The sequence below is a fragment of the Mus musculus genome, chromosome 5 (assembly GCF_000001635.26).
Source record: "Mus musculus strain C57BL/6J chromosome 5, GRCm38.p6 C57BL/6J".
Lineage (NCBI taxonomy): Eukaryota > Metazoa > Chordata > Mammalia > Rodentia > Muridae > Mus > Mus musculus.
Window position 1 is genome coordinate 21,878,369 of NC_000071.6, and position 25,124 is coordinate 21,903,492.

A 25,124-nucleotide genomic window follows, 5' to 3' on the forward strand; every position below is an offset into this window, starting at 1 on the left:
TGAAATTATCTGAGAAAATATAAAACCCTAATAAAATTCTTAACAATTTAGGGTGACTCCCTGGCATCACCCCAGAGATGCTGCTAACTAATTCTGACTTCCCAGTTTCCTTTCTAACTCCAACTAGTGTCTGTTAGAGATTGTGAGGAGTTAGACATCTATGTGCATGTTACCATTGTGCACAGGTGCATTCGATGAGGTCATTAGTCATCCACCTCTCTGTAGCTCTGTCTCTCTGTCTCTGGTTCTCTTGGTTAGAGCAGAGCATTCACTTAACAGCTTCCCACAGCTTCTCAGTGGCTGCCTCTTGATTAAACCTCTCCCCGTCTCTCATTCTGCATTCTCTCGGCAACACTAGAGCTGGCCCCGCAGTTCTTGACAGGAAGTCCAGGCACATAAGTTCCTCAGCTCCAATGATCTACAGCTCCGCTATGGAGCCATGCTAGCTGGAGACTTAGTGTTTTGAATACCACGGCTCTATTCTTCACTTGAAACTGCCCAACAAATCCCCTTTTGATTTTGGCTATAATATTTTATCTTCACATAACAAAAGATAACAAGACAAAGATTTTGAATGCACATAACTCACTAAGTATTAACTTTCTGAAAACTTAAAGACAAAGTATTTTAGGTAGAGCCAATGCCTTTGACAAGTTCTTTCTAGTGTTTGATAAAAAATTGTTACTTGTGTGCATTTGTGGGTGTATTCACATATGTGTGCAGGTGCCCACAGAGGCCAGCAGAGGGCCTGGGCTACCCTGGAGTTAGAGTCACAGCCAGTTACGAGATGTGCAATGCAGGTGCTGGGTCCTCCGAAAGATCAGCAAACACTCTTAAACACTGAGCTATCTGCTAGCTCTCTCTCTCTCTCTCTCTCTTTCTCTCTCTCTCAAACATTATCCCTTTATCTAATATGCTTGTTGTGTCTGCACTTATTCATACGGTTTTATACTTTTGCCATGCAAGTAATCCTAAGCAATATATTGTATTTATTTACAATTTTTAAAGTCTGATGAATGCCTTTGTACTATATTTGAAATTGTGCCACTTATTTTGTTGATAGGCATACTCTGCTATATTATACTTTATTATATAAATACTGACATCTTTTGTTGATGCATACTCAAATTGTTTGTCATTATTGGAAATTAATAAAAATTGAGCCATTTCTCTAGCCCATATTTTTCCTTTTTTTTTTGAGGATCCTGCACATAAACTCCTATTGCGACTGTGTTGGATTACACCCCTACAGGGATGTTATAAAGGGCTCCTCTTTCTCTATCTTTTTTCTTTTTTTTCTTTTTTTTTTTTTTAATCAGACAGGGTTTCTCTGTGTAGCCCTGGCTGTCCTGAAACTCCTTCTGTAGACCAGGCTGGCCTCAGTCTCACAGAGACCTACCTGCTTCTGCCTCCTGAGTGCTGGGATTAAAGGTCTGTGTTACCACACCTGACTGAAAATGTAGTTCTAATTTGAATCTCTTTGATAGTTAATGATGTTGAATACTTTCCCAAACATTTATTGGCCATTCCATTTCTTTCTTTAAGAAGTATTTAGTTCAAGTAGTCCATTTTTTGATCAGTTTATATTTTTGGTGTTTTATTGTTGTAGCTTAAAAAAACACGCTTTAGAACACTAATCTCCTGTCAGATGTAAAGTGTGTAAGTTTTATCCTATTGTGTAGGCTGTCTCTTCACGCTGGAGACTGCTTTCTCTGCTGTGCACAAGCCTTCTGACTTCTCCAGCCCCATTTGTTAGTTCTGTGAGTCTGTTTTAGAAATGTCTTGCCTATGCCTAGGTATTGTATGTTTTCCTCTAACTGTTTTAGAGTGTCAGGTCTTTCAGTAGGACTTTTGATCTCTTTTGAACTGCGTTTCTTCCGGGTGAAGGCTAGGGGTCTGGTTTCATTCTTTTACATGTTTTTAGTTTTCGAAGCTCCATTTGTTGAAGAAGGCTTCATTCAACATTCTACATTTCCATGCCATGCTGGTTAGTTTTGGTCAGTTTGACTCAAATTAAAGACACTTGGGAAGAGGGAAACTCAGCTGAGAGACTGCTTTCATCAGATTGGCCTGAGGCATATAAGTGAGGATTTTTAAAATTACTAAGTGATGTAAGAGGGCAGGGCCACTGTGGGTGGCGCCATCCCTCAGCAAGTGGGCCTGGGCTGTGTAAGAAAAGAAGCTGAGCCAGCCTCAGTAGCAAGCAGCTGAATAGCATTCCTTTGTGGACTCTGCTCCAGTTCCTGCCTGAGGTTGCTGCCTTGGCCTCCCTTGATGATGAACCTCTAAGTCAAATTAACCTTTTCCTTTCCAAGTTTGTTTTGACCTGTGTTTTATCACAGAAAAAGAAGTAAACTTGGACAGAAACTGAAACCAAAGAGAACTGCTGTGATGGACCCAACTGTGCTCTTTTTGGATGCTTGTTGAATGATTTGGAGCTTTGGGGTGGAAAAGGCATCATTATGAGTGCCCAGAACTCAATGAGCTATTCTTTGGGGGCTCAGGGAATAAGAAGGCTAGCAGTGATGGAGACAACAGAGGTCTGTCTTCAGAGTGACATTTCAGAGGGAAGACTGTTGGGACCATTTGTGTGATATATCGAATTAAGATTCTATGGAAGTAAAATCTACGCTTTACTGGAATAATTGATTCTGGTTAGCTAGGACTAAAAGCTCAGCTGTCATTAATATCAGACCAGCATCACTGAGGTGAAATATTCTGGGACCATTCTCAGGGTTAGCACACAGACGCTTTGGTCCAGTGGAGATAGCAAGGTATCTCAAGTTGAAAGGTGAACTTGGAAACACCTAAGACTCCCCAACACAGTATTGCTTTTTAGGAATGAATGTGTTCATGGAGAGCAACTGAGGCTTGGCACCATGTGGGATTGGGGTCCCTGAAGAGACCAGGAGGGGTCAATGGTGAAGATGCAATCTCAGTTTCAGTAGAGACCCTGGTATATTGATGATGCTTGGATGACCACTAAGGACCGCAGCAGGTGTTGAGTGGAGCTAGCCTGAGCCTTTGGGATAAACTATGTGTGTTGTGGATGGCAGGTCTGGAGAAGTGGAGCTACCTCAGCTTTTTGGAACCTAGAAAATGGCGAGAAGCCCATGTTGAACATTGAGCTGTAAAGTTTACTCTGTTAGATTTTGAATGTTGCTTTGATCCGATTTTAATTGCAGCCTGTTTTTGTTCCTTCCCTTTTGAATTACAGTGTGTACTTTATTTCAGATTATACAAAAGCCCACAGTCAAGAGATGTTGGATTTTTAAAGGAAACTTGGTTTTTAAAGCATTGAAGTTTTTACAAAGACATGGGTTTTTGAAGTTAAACTACATTATATATTGTGATATAAATGTTGTATGTAGTTGTGGTTTAATAGTGATGTTTGTGTGTCAAGTAGACAAGAGGCCTGTTGTAATGGTTAATTTTTGTCAATGTGACAGAGACTAGCATCATCTAAGAAGAGGAAAATTCAGTTGAGGAACTGTATCTATCAGATTGGCACGTGGGGATGTCTGAGGGGTATTTTCTTATGTCCAGATCATTGTGGTGGTGCCATCCCTGGTCAGGGTGGGCCTGGGCTGAGTAAGAAAAGTAATCAAGTAAGGCCAGGTGACACTGCTGCAGTTCCTGCCTCCAGGTTCCTGCTTTAGACTCCTTGCCTTGGCTTCCCTCCGTGACAGATTGTAAGATGCAAGGCAAACCCTTTCCTCCACAGGAGGAAGCAAACCAGAGCAGATACATGGGGGTCACACTGTGCATTTATTTCTGGCTCCTCTGTGTCATTCGTCTACATGTCTGTTTCTGGGCAGTAATATGGCAGTTTTGATAACATGCTTCAGTAGTACAATTTGAGATCTGGTATTGTGATGCCTCCAGCTTTGCCATGTTTACTCAAAGCAATGATTCTATTACTGATACTGATTTTCTGTACTAGTTACCTGTGCATTAGTGTGGCCAAACGAACTCACAGGAACAAGGAGGAAGGATGGTTTCAGAGGGCACAGTCTCTCATGGTGACGCAGAGAAGCAGAACAGAGTGTCTTATGGTGGGCCAGGGAGCAGAGAGTGACAGAAAATGGCCCGGGATTAATAGACCCTCCAGGTCTTTCCCTGCCAGGGCCTTCTTCTTTCAGCTAGGCTCCACCCCCAAAGTTAACAGAACATCCACAAACAGTGCCACTAGCTGGGGGACAAGCGATCAAAACACGAGCTTTTGGAGGAAGTTTCAGATCTAAGTCATTAGTACCTTGGACTTTTCCTCATGATATGTGTATTTTGTGTAACATCTTGGGTTTTGTTGTAATGGTCTAAATTTAAGCCAGGGACCCAGCTTATATTTTTCATTTGAATGATGAGTTATCTCAGTATCTTTCTTTATTAATTCTACATAAACAACTTGGGATTTCCATTTCTTTTAAGTAAGTATTATGAGTGGATGAGTCATATGCAAGGTGTATGATGTCACGGACAAACTGCTCTCCCAGATGACATGTGTGCATTTACATTCTCCTCATGCTGGCATAAGGGAGTCCTGGTCTCTTTCTGTCTTTAGTAATATTTGGACTAGAAGTATTTTCTAATTTTATCAACTTGCATTAATGTGCAGTGTTGTCATTTTAATTTTATTGATGGTATTGAATGTATTCTCATGTTAAATTTCCTCTCTTGCATCCTGTTTTGTTAAAGTGGCAAAATCTTTCACCTAATTTTGCTTATTGGTCGTGTTCTTAAAATTCATGAATGTTGTGAATACTTGATACCTTCTGGATAAAGAAATCCGTTACTGCATATGTTTTGTAGATGTTCCATCTCCTCCTGTAGCTTATATTTTACTTATATTAACAATACGTTAAAAAGCAGAAAAGTGTAGTTTTATCCTTTGATGCAACAAATTTGATGTGTTTTGATGTCCTGGTTAAGACATCATTGACCAAGTCAGAGTCTTCCTGTTTGGCTTTCTTCTAGACAGTCTACAGTGTTACGTTGTACATTTGGGGATATGATCTATTTGGAGTCTTCTCTATTGTATATGGCATAAGTTAGTGATGGAATGTCGTGTTCTACCTGGCTATCCATTTGTGCCAACTCCACTTATTGGGACTGTCATTCAATTGCCTTTGTATTTCTGAGCCCCATCCTTTCTACATTTATATGCACATACAAACACGCATGTGCGCACACACACACACACACACACACACCAAAGTCTGCAACTGTCCCCAGAATCCCTGTTAGCCTATGCATGTTGCATATTTTCCAATTCTGCTGGGGTTATGGGTACACACAGCCATTTTCCAGCGCTCTGAAAACATAACCATGGCTGTTGGAGATGAGAGCTTACGTCCTCATGCTTTCAGAGCAAGCGCTCTGATACCCGCTAAGCCATCTCCCCAGCCCCCACTCTGTCTCACTGTCCTACTTGTCTAATGCCAGTGTCATATGTTGTCTCCAGTTCTAGCTTTCCAGTAAGTTAGAAAAAGTAGGATTTCACTCTTCTCTTCTCTCAGAGAGGTTCTGCTCCTCCTCCTCCTCTTCTTTTTTGTCCTCTACAGATCTTAGTATCAGTTTGTTAAAGTCGATAGAAACACCTGTGGGCATTTTGGCTAAGATTGCATTGAATATTGAGATAAATTTAGGAAGAGTTGAAATCTTAATGAGAATTCCTACAGGTGAGAGGAGTTTCACATCTGGCACCTTTCCTAAATGTGAATTGGCCCGTAATTCTGTGTGAGACTTAATTAGAAACAAATGAAGGGTGGTGGGGATGGCTCATGGATTAAGAGCTTGCTGTGCAAGCATGAGGAGCTGTGTTTGGACCCTGAGTACCCACACAGAAGGCGGATGAGGCATCAGGGACCTGTCATCCCCTTGTGTCGATGGTAAAGTGGAAGGTGGAGACCGGAGAACCCCCAGAAGCTCATGGGCCAACTAGATGGACTTATGTAGCAGTGAGAAATAAGAGGCTGTCTCAATGTGGAAGCCAAGGACCAACACCCCAAGCTGTCCCCTCACCTACACATGCACACTCTCACTCACACACACAGTAAAAACTGAGCGAATATAAGCAAGCTGCAGATAGATTTTGGACATAATTTTTTATTTAAGCATGGGCTTTTAGCATGGTTCAGCCTAGAGTGCAGCCTTCTGTTTCAGGACTAGTCAGAGGCTACAGGGCCATCATACTTTGCTGGTGTTGGCTCCACCTCATCAGAAGGTATGACTATGACCCACAAGGAAACAACCCACGAAGAGAACACAGTGAGGGAAACATCCACCATTTTACAAGTCACTTTGTTACCACAGACACGAAATGGCAGTTACTGTCAGTAAAACGGCCACAGAACACATTAAAAAATTGTTTTAGACAAGGTAATGGGGACTCCACTGTGGGAGGGAGATAGGGCGTTCATCCACAATTTTTTAAGTAGAAAATATCTGAAGGTCAAACATTTTTTTTCCTATCCACAAAATGATGCTACATCAACATACGTGTTAAGGAGCATATTAAGGAGACAGCAGTGTCTTTACAGTTATCATCTTGAATAGGTATCTGCATTAACTTTCTGCATAATACAAGTAGGTCAAAGTCCAGCAGCAAAATATTGCAACACAGCAAGTAGATACAGTTTCAGTGTGTTATACGGTAGAGAAGAATACATAAAGGACAAACGACGAGAACTTATTCATATAAACAAGAGACAGAGCTGAAATACAGTCTACTTAAATAGCTCGGTGACCAACAATGTTAAATACTGTGCTAAAATGCCACTTAAAACATAAGATCTTAAAAATGTTTGTGCTTAAACGTTTTTTCCTGTTAAACTATTTCTTATTCTCAATACTGCCACTGTAACTGATATTACAACAGATCACAATTTCCACGGACGCACTGACGTGAAGACATTTACTTATGTGCAGAGAAACCACACATCATTAGCTCACAGTGTGGGAAGGTGGGGTACACAAGATCTCGAAGGGCTTTCTGTTCGCCAAGTCCTTCATCTTTGTTTCCTGATATCAGATGCAGTGAGAGGTGTTTCAAAAAACCAGGAAGGGACACATTGTACGCTGGAAAGGGAAATAAACTTGGATTCTTCATGGGTATCGCCTAAGCGACCTTCGTCTTCTGTTGTAGAAGTGCCTGAGCCCATGTTGCCGTGAAAAATTCATCATGTAATTTTGTTTGCGAGTGCTGTTAGAAAAACCACAAGAAGGGTACAGGTGGGGAGGGAAAGGAGAGAGAGCATGTGAGTCCCACCAATGAACGTATGATTTATTCTAAGGCCCCAAGGTAGCCTGCTATATATCTGAAAAACTTCAGAATTCAGAAGTCATGCAGACTTCACCGCCTAGGGACAGAATAATTAGACGGGCACCTGCCTCACTACCTTCTGCCCCGGAGTCCTTTTCTTTTCAGAACCTGAACACATCTCACCATCCAGAGGACATGCACACTGTACTCATTACCTTATTTACACACATACACAGCAAAAGCGATTCGGTTATGCTAGTTAACATTTTCATTTCAACCTTAAAGGGCTAAAATGAAAACAAAAGCTCCATTAGCGGAATGAGCTGGACTTTCCTAGATTCCACTGTCTGTGTCAACCGGCAACTGGGATTGGATTTGACAATCATGTCCTACTGAAAGAGGCTCTATGCTAAAAAAGAGGTCATAAAAATACTAAGGAAATGCAGGAGAAGGTATAACTATATATGTGTGTGTGTGTGTATATATATATATATATATATATATATATATATATATATATATATATATATATATATTCTTCCCTATATACACACAAACATATACCTACATGTACTATATGTGAAGCTGATAAATATATTGAAAATGGATAGCAGGATCCTTAGGAAATTAAATAATAGTTTCAGTGACAGCTGCTGACATTCTGGCATGAAAAACAGATTTTTCTAAAAATAATTCAGATAGGGTTTGTGCCGAGGTTGGCCTTAGACTTATCTCCTGCCTCTGCCTCAAGAATGTTGGGATTAGAGGGAAAGCATCCCAGGTCTCGCTCCCTTTTTTAGGGTTCATGACCTATAGCATCACTGAGTTAAGAATTGTACTTTCACATACTGATCTCGAGGGTGATATATTTATATGTGGCATCAATGTGTGCTTTGAGTAGGAAGCTAGGGATATCCTTCAAATGTATCAAGTCTCTTTAGTATGTGGTCTCAAGTCCATGCAGAGCGAGCTGATGCCAGTGGTAGGATTCTTTATCAAGGCAGCATAAGATCAATGAGTTACGATATAGGGAAAGGATAATCTTATTGATAATCCGATCCTTACAAGGGGTAAACAATGTAGTTTTTAACAATGTAGTCTAGGCACTCTACTTAGCTATAAAAATGTGGAAAACTTTAAAATTTGAGAATTTTATATAGAGACAGTTAATCATTTGCATAGATTTATAGTAAGAATCTCAAGAAAAACACAGGCACAGCTCTGAAGCAGCAACATCTGTCTCAAGACCCTGATAAAAAGGCAGGCACAAAATGGAGGCACATTTTCTAAGAGCAAAGCGCTAATGCCTTCCACTTAGGATTGCCATATTATAGAAATATCAGAAACTACAAAGCCTGGATGAATATCCACTAAGGATATTTTGGAGAAATGGAGTGTGTGTGTGTGTGTGTGTGTGTGTGTGTGTGTGTAGGGAGAAAGGAAAAAAAAACCTTAGATTTTGATTTCTGGTAGCCTTCACAACCACTTTCTACTTGAATGTGATGGTGATGAATTTATTATCACTTTATCAGCTTCAGTGTCAGAGTAAAAGGGTGAAGCAACCACAGCCATGTTTATCAGCTGCTGTGAGCAGCCTTGAATGTGGACAGTGATCTTGCCCTGAGCTAGTCAAGTATTAGAGAAACTGTTATGTATTTATTTGCTACATCTTGGGATTGGTCCTTGGTGTCTTCTTGCCAGCATATGAGGTCACCCTGAGTCCTCTGCACTATCACAATGGTCCCTAAACCAACTTCTGTGTCTCTATTCTTCAATGAAAAGAAACCATGAAATTTACACCTAAGAGAACTCATAAAATTATACTCATGTGTGCCAGGCCACATGCTAAGATTATATGCATGTATACTGGGCCTCATGCTAAGATTGTATGTATGTACACTGGGCCTCATGCTAAGATTATATGCATGTATACTGGGCCTCATGCTAAGTCTGTATGCATGTGTGCCAGGCTTCATGCTAAGATTGTATGTATGTACACTGGGCCTCATGCTAAGATTATATGCATGTATACTGGGCTTTATGCTAAGACTGTATGCATGTGTGCCAGGCCTCATGCTAAGATTGTATGCATGTACACTGGGCCTCATGCTAAGATTATATGCATGTACACTGGGCTTTATGCTAAGACTGTATGCATGTGTGCCAGGCCTCATGCTAAGATTGTATGCATGTACACTGGGCCTCATGCTAAGATTATATGCATGTACACTGGGCTTTATGCTAAGACTGTATGCATGTGTGCCAGGCCTCATGCTAAGATTGTATGCATGTACACTGGGCCTCATGCTAAGATTATATGCATGTATACTGGGCTTTATGCTAAGACTGTATGCATGTGTGCCAGGACTCATGCTAAGATTGTATGTATGTACACTGACTGGGCCTCATTCACACACACACAATAGATTTACACCCCACTCTCAGGAAGCTTTGCTTCAGAGGTTGGCTTTGTTTATTAAAAACCTATCCATAACTCTTACATGTCATAACAGCATATAACTAGTGACCCCACGCATCTCTCGTCCTCTGATTAATCCTGTTGCTTTTCAGATCCTTTCTTCTGATCCACTACTATGCAGCCTGCTCTCCGCAAAGCGGCCTCTAATCTATACCAGTGTCACTGGCGTCCCTGGCACCATGTCCTAGGTTTCTATTTGTGGGTTCAGGATCATAGCTGCTGTGCTCACAGACCCCTCAGCAGGGATTTCTTTTCTTTCTTTTTGTGGTTTGAACCCCCATAGCACTCATTTCCTGCTGAGTGAAACCTTTGCTTCTCATGCCCCCCCACATTAAGCTTCGGATAATATGGGGGCCTGTGGTCCAGCTCTCTCCACCCCCAGCCACAGCACTGGGCCTCCTGCTTGACCGTGGGTGGTCAAGGCATGCTATTATATTGAACCTTTGTAGACTTACTGATTGGACTCCTGCTGTAAATCATTACTCTTTAACTATAAGGAATAATTGCAGAGTTAAAGCAACGAAATTATTCTGTCAAGACATGTTCAAAGACAAACTAGTCAAATGTAAAATGGTTAAATATTTTATATAAAAAATCCAAACAAGCAAGATACTCAGTTATCTCATTGCAACTTAGAACGGTGTGACAGTGTGTATATGAGAATACGCATGCTTAACTTTATCTGAAGTTGTCAAAGCAGATTCCACTGAAGTTATTTTATTATGCCACTGCCTTAAAATTTCCATCTTTATGCTGTAGATATTTTTGTTTGTTTGTTTGTTTGTTTGTTTTTTGGAGACAGGGTTTCTCTGTGTAGTCCTGGCTGTCCTGGAACTCACTTTGTAGACCAGGCTGGCCTCCAACTCAGAAATCTGCCTGCCTCTGCCTCCCGAGTGCTGGGATTAAAGGCGTGCGCCACCACGCCCAGTTTATGCTATAGATTTTTAAAGAGACTTACACAATTTAGAGGATGTTCTAATTCACTGGGCCCACTGAATTTGATTCAGTTTGTATTACGTATCTTTGGATTCCCATGACACTTCATATGTACATGGAAATATGTCTGCTTCAGCTATCTAATGTTTATGTAATTGTGTTTAAGCAGCCACACTTTCAAAGCATGCTCATAGCTAGCTAGGAATCTGGTTATGAGTCCTTTGCGTTAGAGTCTGATGAAGTGGATTTTTACAGCTCCTAAGCCTGTCCAAGAACCACGGGGACAGTCACAACAGAATGATGTTTGACTCTAGGCCCATTTAATAACCCTGTGGGAGCATTAAGCAGCTACTCTGTCTTCTAAAATGCCCAGTTTATAAGTGTATACATAAGGAGTTTTAATCTTAGGTGTTTTAAACCCATTTAAAAATCTTGTATTGGCTCTTCCTGTAAGCAGCCAGAGGTGACCTGCGAAGCTGGTTTGCTACTCTCTTGACCCAGAAAACCCCACAAAATCATGCAAATCAAGAGGTTCAAACCTTCGTGTTCACTTTAAGATCACCTGGGAAACTGCCCAGGCCATCAAGGGTATGCATATCCACAAAGCCACCAAGTATCTGAAGGATGTCACTTTAAAGAAGCAATGTGTGCCATTCTGGTGGTATAATGGTGGAGTCGGTAGGTGCATCCAGGCCAAACAGTGGGGCTGGACACAGGGTCCGTGGCCAAAAAAATTTGCTGCACATGCTTAAAAATGCAGAGAGTAATGCTGAACTTAAGGGTTTAGACGTAGATTCTCTAGTCATTGAACACATCCAGGTGAACAAGGCCCCTAAGATTCGCTGACGAACCTACAGAGCTCATGGTCGGATTAACCCATTCATGAGCTCCCCCTGCCACAGGGAGATGATCCTCACTGAGAAGGAACAAATCGTTCCAAAGCTAGAAGAGGAGGCTGCACAAAAGAAAAAGATATCCCAGAAGAAACTAAAGAAACAAAAACTCATGGCCCAGGAATAAATTCAGCATAAAATAAATGCAGGTAAAGTTAATAAATAATGTATTGGTCTATTTTGTGGGGAGTGTATTTTTGCTTTCGATGCATGCAGATGTATGCTATAGACAGTGTCATAGTAGGTGCAACTGAGTTCTCGAGGTTCATTTTTCATTGCAACTACTGGGAAGTAATGTTTAGAATATGTTCAATGTAAGCAGCGATGCCCATCTGGAGGCACAGTTAGCCCTGGGTGCGCCAATATGCTCTGGTTGTAGATCACAATGCAAGTCTTCAAGTGCAATCCACGAAAGATGGGAGAGCAAGCAGTGGTTTCCAGTGAATGCTAACTGAAATTCCCACTGTTGTAGGGATTTCTGAAGACTTAGATGACACATGGAATTAGAAAATGCATCCCTGATTTGGCACAGAAAATATGGGAATTGTGAGACCTTTAAGGGATTTGTGATTCTGTGTTCTTTTGAACCAGTACTTTTTTTTTTACTGGAGTTACGCTGCTAGCTCATTTCTTATTATGGAAATAAATTTAATCTGATTTTGAAAGATGGAGTCTAAAGGATATAGAAAAGGCCAAGATTAGAAGAATCTGAGCTCATGGAAATTCAGGCATCTTATTGGTCAGTAATTCACTATTTTTCAACATGTGAAACAACAAACAATAATCTATCTGAAGGCAGAAATAGGAATCTAGTGACTATAGCTGTAACTTTCAGAGAAATTCAGTGACTATAGGATAGGTACCACCATTCACACTGACCCCTGAGCACAGACGAAGTTGTGCACCTGATTTCAAGGTCATGTGCTTTTGGGGATGGACCACACCAGTAAGCGGAGTCACAAATGCCTCAGACACTGCAAGTTTCAGATTTCTCTCCTGCTAACTGGAAATGATGCTATTTGACCACACACCCCAGGAAACTGTCAGGATTAAATAAAAAACCTTAACACCAAATGCACATGTTTACTTTGGACCGTTTTACTCTTAAGTCTTGAAGCTGTCAAATCAGAGCACAATCTTATCAATAGGCAGGATTTATAAGTGTTACGAGCAAAGCCCGTCTCTGTCAATTATTAAATTAAGATTGGTAAGTGATGGCACCTTCACACATTTCCTCTGACCAACAAACATTCTGAAAGACGTTAGCTACAGACTTGAGATCTTTTGCATACATTTGAATTCCACTTCCTCATAAGGAGTTTATTAACCGTGAGAGCTTCAGCAGTGTCTAATATGAAGCCAGGCACGCTAATATGAAGTGAGGGCACGCTGATTACCACACCCTCCAGCCTATGCTACTCTATCCAATACTGCAGACTTTGGCTAATTTGGCTAGCTTTACTGGATGTTGAACATTCCGTCTGTGTATCTCGGCATCATCCATAACTGCTTTTCTAGAACATTTTCACTTGCGAAGGGTCCTCTACAGAAATGCTCAGCTAGCTTTGGTAAAACTGCAAAGATGAAGAGAAAACAGGTTTCCCGACGTAGTAGGATGACTTACCTTACTCTAGTAGAAAACCAATGACAGCAAATAATGAAATATAATACAAGTTAAAAAATGCTTCTCAACGCATGCAGCACTGTGATTACTCATAAAAGTCTGACCGGGCTTAGGCGCAATATAGGATTTTTCATCTCTTTTGAAAATAAAAATTCAACATGTTATTTCTTATCCTTCTAGCCTCAATATAGAGATATTCTTAACTTTTTAATGTAATGAAACATGCAATATTTGCTCATAACCATATGTCAAGGTACATGTAGCTATAACACTACATTTGGCATAAATGTTACATATAAAGTATAAATATTAATTGTTTAATTTCTATTGCAAATTTTATCTGAGTTTTCAATTATTCACATTTTAGGTACTAATCACACCAGATGAGATTAAGGAATGGACTTTAAAAATGGAGAAGACTTTTACATTAGATAAGACAGTCAAATTTAATAAAGGAAAATAAGCTTTGTGAGAAATGTAGTATGTTCATCTTCATAAATCATTTGTGCCAAAACTGTGACGGTATCTTGATGATGAATAGCAAGAGGGGATGGTCATGATGGAGCTATATTAAAATCTGATAAATGTGTTTAAAGGCAAAGTTAGCAACATATTAGTTTTCAGTTTTCAATAAACATGGCAACAATTCGCTTGTTATTAAATCAGTTCACAAAGGCTAACTTTTTACTCAGTGATTTGCTTTCAAGGTACACATGCAGAAATCGGCCCAATTCATTATCCGTATGACAGGCTGTGACTGGGACACGCACACAGATGTGATGTGTGAATGACGCACGGTTGAGTGAGGGGATTCTTAGGTGAGGAGCGTGAGCGCCCAGCAAAAGGGGCGGAAACACCGGATCCTCTTGCACTCTAAGAAGCCCCCTAAGAGCATGGATCTTGTGAGGGATCTGCCCAGGGATCTTCACAAACATTTACTGAAAACTAAGGAGCCTGTGCTAGCGAGCGAGCTCAGAGAACGTAGGACTCTTCTGGTTGGCAAGGACTGTGTTGTGCTCTACCATTTGGACTTTATGGAATGAAGTCTTTTTGTGAACTAGTGAGGCTGGAAAAAAAAAACCTAACCTGCCAGTTCAATGCAGACAGATTAGCAGGGGGTAGCCATGGCAAATGAGAGAGGGTGAGTGTTATAGTCTCAAATAAGCACAAGGACTTCACTTGTTAAATGCTAAAAGGGACGTTTCTATCTTTATAGTTCGAGGCTGGGCATTTTTTATGTTTATGATGCTCAAATCTTTCCAAAGATAGTCTTTTAGAATTAAAACATTAAGAATATATTATATGTTATGTTTATTTATTTTCCAAAGGTGTTGAATATGTTCTTACCAAACTCTCATATCCTTGTTTAATATGGGCAGTGTGGACATTACTCAATGTAAGATACCATGCACAATCACAGATTTTCTTCCTAGAGGTTTTAGCATGTGTCCTTGGTACATATAAACAAAAGTAAAATATCAAGGCGAGATTAAAGCAACTGTCACTTGAAAAGGAAAATACATCGTAAAAGTTCTTCCACTGAAATGTAGCAAAAACCTGCTAATAGTGCTGTCTGCATATTAAAGCAGGTTGGAAGTGTACCCCATGTGTCTCAGGCTACTCCTCCATGGTGGAGGGGTGACCATCACAAGCTCATAGAGCCCAAGGCTCTGACAGGGAAGTGTAGCTAAGTAAGAAAATACATTCCAGTAGTAGGGCTTTATGGACACATTCTAGTCTACTTCTTAAATATATGTATTTCCCATAGCAAAATATGTAGTGTTTATGAAATAATGTGAACCTTAGCTAGATTCTGTGCATCTCACACAGTTGAAGGGCAACTGGGTTGTTATAGTTTATTTTCCTGAATTATCTGGAATTTTCTATTATATATTCATCAAATGAAACTGTATTGCAGAGCTACCAAGTACATAATAATGAGGATCTTAAAACGTTTGAGAGTCTTACAAAAAGGAAACACTTTGAAATGTTACAGTGGCACAAAACATTACATCTTAATAACAGAGCAAAAATACCAAATATGCAATTCTAAAATAGAATACTTTAAGTATATATATTAAAATTCATTTATTGAATTGAGCTCTGTGAAGTACATATATATATATTTATATATATGTATATATATATATATATATTTAAAACAAGGGAAATAAAGTACTTCTATAATTTTAACATATTTTGAAATGTCACTAAAGGGATATCATTTGTTTCTAAAATTATGTGTACTTAAGATCTGAAAGGTTCACTGAAAGATAACGGGGAACTGTATTGCAAAGCTACACAGTAGCATGCATGAGTGCTGGTACTGTCCCTTGTTCAAGAGGCTTAGTGTCCTGAAGCTTTGAGACTATGATTCAGGGTCAGAGCAGGACATGCCTGGCAAGTGATAAATTCTCTAAAGTCTTCAAATTCTGGGGATTGAATAAAAATGAAGTCTTATAATACAGGTTACAGTTCCAGAGTGAATTAAGTTTTGAGTCTTATGACAGTATCATGATGCTGGTAGTTGCTTACAAAAATTAATACCAACACCAGGTATTCCAGAAGGTTCTCTTGGGGGCAGGTAGGAAGGCTTCCTGATAGAACCCTGAGAGCCCCCAAGGCAGCAGGTCAACAGGGAACTGAGTTTTGTTTCCCAGTTGTGAAGGGGTTACGTCATACCAACATAGTCTATTCTAGACAATGGCGGTGGCTTGTCTGGGTGGGAGTGGAAAGTATCTTATTCAGATGTATGCTATGCTGAGGAGTCTTGCATGCACCAAGGACAGAATTAGCATCCTGCTTTCTGTTGAGAGTGGGCAACTTTTGAAGTTTCCAGGGGAGTTGGTAATGCTGTTTATGCAAGTTGTCTTGGCAGAAGGCTTGAAAGAAGATGGGATTGCTGATTCTGGGTTAGTTCAGAAGAAGCACCCGAGGTGCCTATGAAGTCTGCACAGCTCCTAGTGCAGACAAGGCTAATCCTTCAGAGGAGGGCCAGCTTCCCCAGGGATTCTGAGCTTCCGTCAGAAGGGGTCTCTCTGCTCTAAGGAGAGAGGTCAGGGCACAGTGGCTCTAGGATTGGATTCTGGTCTGCTTGGACATTCTCTATGTCCTCACTGTTCACACACATAAATGTGTATGTTTGCAGTCTTTAGGAGCCCAAGTTACTCTACTCTCCTAGAATAGTGTTGTTAGAAGACACTAATATCTAAGTAAAACACCAGCCTCATGTTTGGATTCAAGGGTCTGACTGTTCCTTTAAACTTAGGTTTTTGTCCTGTGGAGGCAGAGCCCGGCAAGTGGTCCAGAAGCAGCAGAGCGCACAGTGGGGGCGCGTGTGGGGACTGGGTTGCTCTTGGAGTTGGGGTTGATATGGATGCCATGCAAGCAGGTGCCTCGGTGACAGCTGGGACAAAGGCTAGCTCAAGACTGCAGAGTTCAGCTCATGGCCATGAGAGAAAGAAAACAAATTTGGTAGCTCTCCTACCAATCAATGATTGAAATTTGCTTTCAAAATGACTGAAATCAGCCACGAGACTGATTTCATTTCAGATCTGGGAAACAGAATGAACATTTGAACCTATCTACCGAGAAGATTCGCCTCTCCTTGACAACCACTTGGAGCCACCAGTTCGAACCCGCCGAGACATAAGCATTCCAGTTTTACAGGAACTAGATTGTTAGAGAAAAAGCAAGTCATCTCTTTGCAAGGGAACAGTCAACCTAGCCAGAGGAGAGCGGTGACCTCACTTCCACGAGGGGCAAGGGAACAGTCAACCTAGCCAGAGGAGAGAGAGCAGTGTCCTCACTTCCATGGGGGGGGGGGTAGGGAGGGAACAGTCAACCCAGCCAGAGGAGAGAGAGCGGTGACCTCACTTCCACGGGGGACAAGCGAACAAGGGGGAGGACACCCTGCACTTGTTGGGTGATGGGACTGGTCAGGAGCAGTGTGGAACCCCAGAGTCTCTGTTCTAGTTAGAACCAAATCCTTCACTGTAGAATGCCTCTAGGCTGATGCAGGTCTTCACCATGGGTTCATCTACCACGGGCACCAGAGACCAGCACAGGTGATTCTTTTAGGAGGCCATTTTATTTTGTAAGGCAACCCAGATCAAGCATAAGACGTCACTTCCCATTTCCCCCAAAGACTTCTGTTTTTATTAAATTTGATCAATCCTGCCAACCCTTAAATAAACATTTTACTTATCAAAGCTTTCTACAGCCCACTAAACTACATTCAGGGCTCTGTTATTCTTGACTGTCGACTGGAACTGTAGCCTACAGTTGCTGAAAGACTGTTAGCCACAGTGGCCCTGTGGGGACCTTCTCATCATGTCTATTTCTTACTGAATTAAGGAGCATGCCAGGTAAAAGGAACTTCAAACCTTGCTAAAAGGGACGCAGGACGCTAAGTAGCAGATACTCACAGGACGACCTCCACATGGTCCAAAGCCCATTGATCATGACCTGTTCCATTGTGGCGTGGCTGCCACCAGCGCAGTAGAACTCCTTTCATCCGAGCTTCCCTGGGTTGCAAACAGAAGGACACAGAGGCAGAATGTTTCAGAAACCTTTTATGGTAAGGAGAACCTTTCTTCCGGTAGGTGATCTTGAGATTTCAGATGGTTTAATAGGCTAACCCAGGACAAGGAAACGTTGCACAGAGGATCCAGATCTGCCTAGTGCCTGGTACTCTTTAAGCAGTATGGAATTGGTGACTTAAAGGCAGGTAATGGTGGTCTACCTTCCTTTCTTCCCTTTGTTCTAACAGTTTCTGGAAAAGCAATGTTTACCACAAGCAAGAAATGCTTCCCGTGACAGACCCTGTGCTAGAAGCTGGGTGACTGAGGCTAAGCAACAGTGGTATGAATGTATGCCCTCCAGATGCCCCAAACAGTCGCTCCAAATAGAAACTCACGACTGTTGTTCTCTGAAGGCCTGAAACTCTGTTTAAAGGAAGAGACACAAACTGAATGTCTTTGCATTTAGTTCTCCATCCATTCCCCTTGCCCTCCTGCCTTGCTTAGTTATCTGCCTCTGGACCTACTGCAAACAGCAACATAATGTCGGCAGTCTGGGATGTCTTGGCGCTGCCACTGCCTAGGTTCACGGCATTGACCCAATAACCACCCAGCTTCCGTGTCCTGCTCAGTGAGTTACTGCAGGCAGGAGGAGGCCCGCTTACAGGGGGACGTTGTAAGACACCCGCTGAGCTTGTGTGAAGTCCTTCGGCTGGTGCTGAGCGATGACGTGCCAGGTGATGCCATTGTTGACACTGTACTGCAGCAGTACTGCTTTGTCCACGGTGTGGGGGCCGCTGAGGTCGCTGTTGCAACTGTCTGTCTGGGCTGGGCTCCCAATTTGCAAGACAAACATAATTTTGCTGAAAAAAAAAATAAAGGGAAATCAACTTTAGACGAGAGTTGGGAAACATTTAAGGAGAAGGAAGTTTACAATCTCTGTTTTTCCTACAGTCCATAATTCCTGGGGTCAAAATACAGTTGGGTCTTCCATAGGTTTCATGTCTGAAGAAGATATTCTAGAAAAAACTGTTACTGAATGAGTACAGCCTTTACCTACTTTGTTGTTCCTCAAGCAACACAGTATTTCACCCATCTGCATGGTCTATACACTGTTCTGGACGCTGTAAACCTTGATCTAAACCACACAGGAGCATTAGCATGGGCTAGACGCAAGTACTACAGCAGAGAGAGCAGAAAACCCATGGTGACCCTGGAACGAATCCCCCAGGTTTACAAGGGATGGCTGTAGAGTACAAACAGTAAGAAGAAACAGCTCTAACTTTCAAAGCTGTGTCCCTTTTTTTATGATGCTGGAAATTTGTTTAGAATATTTCCTTCCCCCAAATACCCTTTGCTCTCTAAACAGCAATCCAGGCCAAGCAGCCGAGGACATAGAACACACGCACAACATGTGTACTGTACGCTTCTTTACAAATGGCTCCAAGATGAATGGCCTCCGAACAAGGGTAAACCATCACGTGTATTCTAGGAAAGGTTTTCTGGAGGTCAGATGAGGGAAAGCTGGAGCACGCTGGTCCAGGCTCACACCCGCCCTTTGGATGGATGCTGTCTCACGCTCCACAGACATCCTCATGCTGAGAGGATGCAGCTCTTTGTGTGTACATGTGTGCATATGCCTGTGTGGTGTGTGTTTGTATGCACCTATATGGGCGTGCACATGTGCGAGTGGAGGCCAGAGGTCAGTCGGCTGTCTTCAAGAGCTTTTCCATCACACTGTTTTGAGTCAGGGTCTCCACTGAGCCTGGGACTGATTGATTCAGTTAGACTGGCTATCTAGCAAGGGCTGGTGTCCTTCTGTCTCGACCCTCTAGTGTGAGGGCTATAGCTGCACCTCTACATTTGTCTTTTTATGTGCATTCTGGGTATCTAGACTCAGGTTGTCATGCTTGCACAGCAGACTCTACCCACTGACCCAACTCCTCAGCCCTGCAGACATGGATTCTAAACACAGAAACATCCCCATAAGGTTACTAGTGCCTAACAGAGTAGATAAGGAATACATATTATTTATATAACATGGTGTACAACTGTTCACTGACTATTTGCATCAGTACATGGGGGTCCAGGAGGCCTGACTCTAGAATAATTATATCTTTTTTGGCAGGAAAAAATGAGAATGTAATGGGTACAATTTTAGCATTTCCATGGTTCCCACACAGGAATGCTTTTACTATATTTTTTTACCATTCATCATACTGAAAACCACAAAATCTATTTTTCTGCCTCAAAAATATTAATATTTTCCAAAGGAAAGGCTTCAGGTTAACCATCACATTCAGTTACTACACACTTAGCCCTCAGATACCCATGTGGTTCCTGAGTTCTTGCCACCATTCGGGGGTACTCTAGTTCAGTGGCCCCTCTAGTCCAGAGCTTTGTGGCCCCTTTAAGCCTTTGCATCTTTACCATACTCTGGCTCTGGCAGAATGGCCAAGGATGGGAAATGGGGAAGAAAGTCAACCCTGCCATGGTCCTGTCCCGCATCACTTATATAATATACATAATATATAGTCTACAGTTTCTGCCCACTCTCTTCTGCATTAACAATAAAGATCTCACCATCCTTTATTTCTATTTGTTAAGCTTACAGGGGCTATATGTAGATTTTGCATTCATAAACTTTTTCATGTTTTATTTACACATCTGCTTGTAATCTGTGGTTGACATTACATTACCTATGTAGCTAGTCTGTGGGGGAAGAAATATAAAAAAATATCCTATGGTAATTTTACACAATGATAGTTCTGAGTTGTTAAAATACCCAATGGCTTCTTGATATTCAGGTTCCCTTGCTTAGTGGACATTGTTGCATGAAGTTCATGATCAGATCTGGGCTTGTGATCAGTTCTGTGTCTTGAATATGGCACAGGGCTTGCTCACCTTGCTCGAGTGAGGTCCAGTGGCTTGGTGGCAGCTTGCCTTATCTGACAACCATTAAAGTAGAGCGAATCTCCATGGGCATAGGGCGCCAGCTGCCCACAGCCACTTCCGATCACTCCACCCTGGATGGTTTCCCAGTTGGCTTCAGTGACTCTTGCTGATTCAAAATTATCTTTAATGTAACTAGGAAGCTCGTGACTGAAGACAGAGCAGTCGTCACCTGGGGGAAAGCAATACTCACAGAGATTGGAACCAGGTAGAGTAAACACAATCCTCCAAAAATAAAAACAATATTCAATTTCTGGTTTGAGCTACTCTTAGGCAAGAACAGTGAAGTACCAGGCAGGCTCGCTCCCAGAAGCAATCATTTCTCTTGTATTTAGGTAACTATTGGCTTACTTGAGAAAAATCCTATTACTTTTGAGTCAATGCTTAATGTGCATTTGAACAAATTCACTGCTTGTGCCAATCTATTGTTTAAACCTTACCGCATCTGGCTAGGCTTGTGTGTTTATCAGTGATGGGTCTCAGCAGGGAGCTTTCTTACTGGTATAGGAGGCCAATCTAATTTCCTTTTTTCCCAGTATGATTTTGCAGAAACTAGATATGCTCTGTTCTTGTTCTACATCCCGCTGTCTACTTAATGAGTCCCGAGAGCAGAGTCTATATGTCTTAACTCCTTGTTGGATTCCAGAACCTAACACAACTCTTGGTATTTTTTCAATAATCAGCAAGAATGCTGGGATAAATAAATGAATGATAAAAACACTGGAAATGTCTCTCAGGAGCCACTAAGGTGAAACTGGCGTGTCAGATATTAAGGTAGTGAATGTATGCATCCTTACACTTTTTTCTTGATTTGAACTATACATGTTTACTAAATGCCCTCAATAATTCAAAATAAAAAGGCCCTACTTCTGTTGGATTAGGGAAGAGGGAAAATTCCAGACAGCTAGGTTTTCTCGTGAGACATGTGGTTCATTAATTTGTCTAAAGTTAAACTTCTTCAGCTAATAGCCAGGCAGGCTCAGCTGGTGTTGGCAGCAGTAATAACGGGGGAGCAGGAGGTGGTTAAGTAATTTCACCATCAGCGATGTGTAGGTGTTTACATTAATCATATCCATTTCATCTGGAGGCAGGGACATAGCACCAAGCAAGAAATCTAAATGGACCTCCTTGTAGAATTCCAACATATGTATTCTAAGCATTGTGTTCTTGGGGGGAAGTGGGGGAATTTTTATCTTCTTTAGATAAATCTCTCAGCTGTGAGAACTGGCAATGCTGATTGGGAAGAAAAACCCAGGACCTGGTCATTTTTACCAGCTCCGTGCTCTTAACAAATACTTAAACTCTGAGCCTCACTTCTCTGATTATCAAGTAGGAATGGTCACCTTAATCACAGGTCACTTAGATGGCTGGTTCGGAAGAATGGGTATAGTCTATGCAAACAGTAAAATCAGGGCACTGTAAAACTCAAAGATTTGTGTGATGGTGGAGGAGGTAATGGGGAGTGTGTGATGGTGGAGGGAGTCTGGAGCCTGCAGAGGAGTCTGGCAGAAGGAGAACAGCTCTGGCAGGCTGTCTTACCCCCCCCCCCCCCCCCCGAGAGTCTGACCAGATATTGTCCCAAACATTGGCCTCTAGAAGCCCAAGCAGTAGAAATGAACTTGGTTGTATGATGGAGCTCGCTTTCCCAGAGTGGCACAGTGACCCCAGAATTCAGGACTCAGACCACCAGCTACAACCGTGGGGGATGAAAGCTGGGTGCAGGAAGGTGGGGTCAGATAGATGCTGATGAAGACAAGGCCCAGAGGAGGAAACAGAGTTGGGTGTGGCTGGGACAGGAAGCTCATGTAAAAAACAGGGAACACAGGGCACTATGAGGTCTCCAGTGTGGACTTATCCTGACTTGTCTACTTTCAAATGTAAATCATTGTGCTCAGAATCTGTCAAGTTGATTTTAGCCTTTTTTTTTTAATGCATAGATGTGAGGTATCTTTGAGTATACGTGGGCACATACTTTATGTGTGTGCACAGTGGGCAGGGGGCAGCCTCAGACGTCATTGTCATGAATGTCATCCACCTCCTTTGAGTTATTTTCTAACTGACTCATCCACTAGTCGAGACTAGCAGCTGAGTGAGCCCTAAGGACCCTGCTTTCTGTGTCCCCAGTGCTGACAGTTTACGTGTATAACATCATGCCTGGCATTTTCACGTGAGTTCTGGGGTTGCACTCAGGTCCTTGAGCTTGCAAGCCTAGTGCTTTACTGTCGAAGTTGTCCTCCCAACTCCTCAGTCTTCTTTTAAAAATGAGTTTCAGGAAGCAGGAGGAGAAATATTCTGGGGTGGGGGGGGGTGGGTGGGGGAGGAAGTGGAGCATATATGTAAATATCACAATGAAAGCCAGCGTTTTGTAGGCCAGCTAAAAAAATAATTTAAAATGCTTTCAGTAATATAGCTCAAGGCTGAGAATTCATTCCAAAGATAATAACATAGAGGTCAAAGATTACGTCAGCCACCTCTGCCCTTCAGCCTGGCCTTCCTATCCACTTCCTAGTGTCCTGCACGTAACATAAGGAGCCCACAGGGTCCTGCTTCGCGAGCAGCCTGGGTTCAGACCTTGGAAGCTTTCATCGCAGATGCAGACGGCCCCTGTGGTGCAGTAGCCATGCCCGCTGCAGAGCTTGGGACAAGCCTCTCCGATGTACACGTGGTCGATGGCCCAGCTTTGCTTCTCGGTTTCTTCTCCCTTCTGGATCCAGCGGAACTGTGTGGCACTGAGAGACCCAAGGAGACACAGTTAACAGGCTTTCCTGTGTCTAGCCTCTGCCTGTGGGAATGGGGATCTGAGGAAAGGTCTCAAATTTCTATTCAAAGCACCCCAGAAGCAGGGGGTTGACTCATCTTCCAGGCTCTGGGTGTGAGTCCTTATGTGCCTTTCTGAAAGCTGTATCTTCTCTAAGGTTTTCTCTTCATTGCCTGTGTACCCACGCACGTGTGTGTTTGCATGTGATGTGTGATACTGCTTCTATTCAACTTCTATGAGAATTTCCAATTTCATTCTACAGTGATTCTATGTTTGTGTGTGTGTGTGTGTGTGTGTGTGTGCGCGCGCGCGCACACGCACACATATACATATATGTATAAAATTAAAGAAGCACATATTTTTCTAAATCTTTCAGTGAAATGAATGCTGCTCTCGGGAAAGTCACTATGTCCTCAGCTTCCTGTAACCTGGCAACCCAGGTCTGCATGTCTACATGAGCAACATAGCCTTTGGCAGGATGGAGTGCTCGGGCAGAATTGGCCCCAACTTTAGTCTCTGTGTAGAAGCTAACATTCAGGATGTTTGAGTAAATGTTGCACAAGTACGATATGTAGTTAAAAGAAAATCTGGGCTCTGTGAGTGATTTATAAATATGTTCCCATCTTTTTCTTGGGACATGGGATGGCAAGAAGAAGAAAGGGTCTTCAGGTTGCAGCTAAAATTTTGTTCTCATCTTTCTGCATGACTGAGTAGAGCAGAGGTTTTCTTTCAACATGTGGGTTGCGGTCCCCTGTGGGGTCAAACGACATTTTCACAGGGGTCGCTTAAGACTGTCAGAAAACACAGGTATTTGCATTATAATTTGTAAAAGTAGCAAAATTATAGTTATAAAGCAGTAACAAAAATAATTTTATGGTTGGGGGTTTCCACATCATGAGGAACTGCATTAAAGCCTTAGGAAGGCTGAGACAGTGCTGTAGAGGCTGTCTGGCATCCCACTAGGCTTACCTCTGTAGACAACCCACCTTGACGAGACGTGGTCTGGGAGCTGGATGGTGATCCTCTTCCAGCTTGAGCTGTTGACAGCATTATAAATGGTGGCTTCATGGAACTGGAACGGGGAGCAGCCAATGCTATTGGAAGAGGAAGGTAGGCACTGGGTCTGCACGAGCTGCCAGGAATCGGACCTGTGGCAATAAAAAGGGCTGCATTAGACAAGTCAGAAGGAAATGTGATTAATATGTCAGGCAATGCTTTGGGATAGGATCAAATCATTTCATGTGAATTTCCTTTTTAAAAAATATTTATTTCGATTTCATGTGTATGAATGTTTGCTTGCATATATGCATGGGCACTACAAGTGTGCATTTCCTGCATAGGATGAAGAGGCAATTATACTGGGACTGGAATTAGAGACAGGTGTGAGCCACTGAGTGTTGGGAACTGGGTCCTTTGGAAGAGCGGCCAGTGTTCTTCACCATCGAACCATCGTTCTAGGTACCTCTCTTTAAAGATTTATCCACTTAGAATTTCACCTTTCAAAAATTACATATAACCATAGATCATTGAATCACTGAAAATAAGTTAAAATGTAACCCTGAAGTTATATACCTACAAGTAACATTAAATGAACTCATCATATTTATGCCTACACATGAAGACATAAATGAATGTAATAAAGTATTATATTTGTGCATGTATGTAATAACAAAGAAATATATCTACACATTTATATATTCA

At 42.0% G+C, this 25,124-nt stretch overlaps 1 protein-coding gene and 1 pseudogene across 2 annotated transcripts in view; one reads left to right on the forward strand and one right to left on the reverse strand.

Moving 5' to 3' along the window:
* Positions 1 to 6,085: 6,085 nt before the first annotated feature.
* Positions 6,086 to 25,124, reverse strand: part of Reln (reelin) — a 460,252-nt gene continuing 441,213 nt past the window's right edge. The window contains exons 59-65 of one of the 2 annotated variants that reach the window (NM_011261.2): positions 24,410 to 24,571; positions 23,237 to 23,394; positions 20,618 to 20,837; positions 18,379 to 18,576; positions 17,621 to 17,719; positions 13,194 to 13,199; positions 6,086 to 7,201 (exon numbers count right to left, since the gene is read on the reverse strand). In NM_011261.2, coding sequence (NP_035391.2) covers positions 7,105 to 7,201; positions 13,194 to 13,199; positions 17,621 to 17,719; positions 18,379 to 18,576; positions 20,618 to 20,837; positions 23,237 to 23,394; positions 24,410 to 24,571 — 940 coding nt within the window. In that variant the 3' untranslated portion in view covers positions 6,086 to 7,104. The remainder of the gene's footprint in view (positions 7,202 to 13,193; positions 13,200 to 17,620; positions 17,720 to 18,378; positions 18,577 to 20,617; positions 20,838 to 23,236; positions 23,395 to 24,409; positions 24,572 to 25,124) is intronic. The other variant, NM_001310464.1, reaches the window with a different exon arrangement.
* Gm16111 (predicted gene 16111) lies at positions 11,118 to 11,819 on the forward strand (annotated as a pseudogene).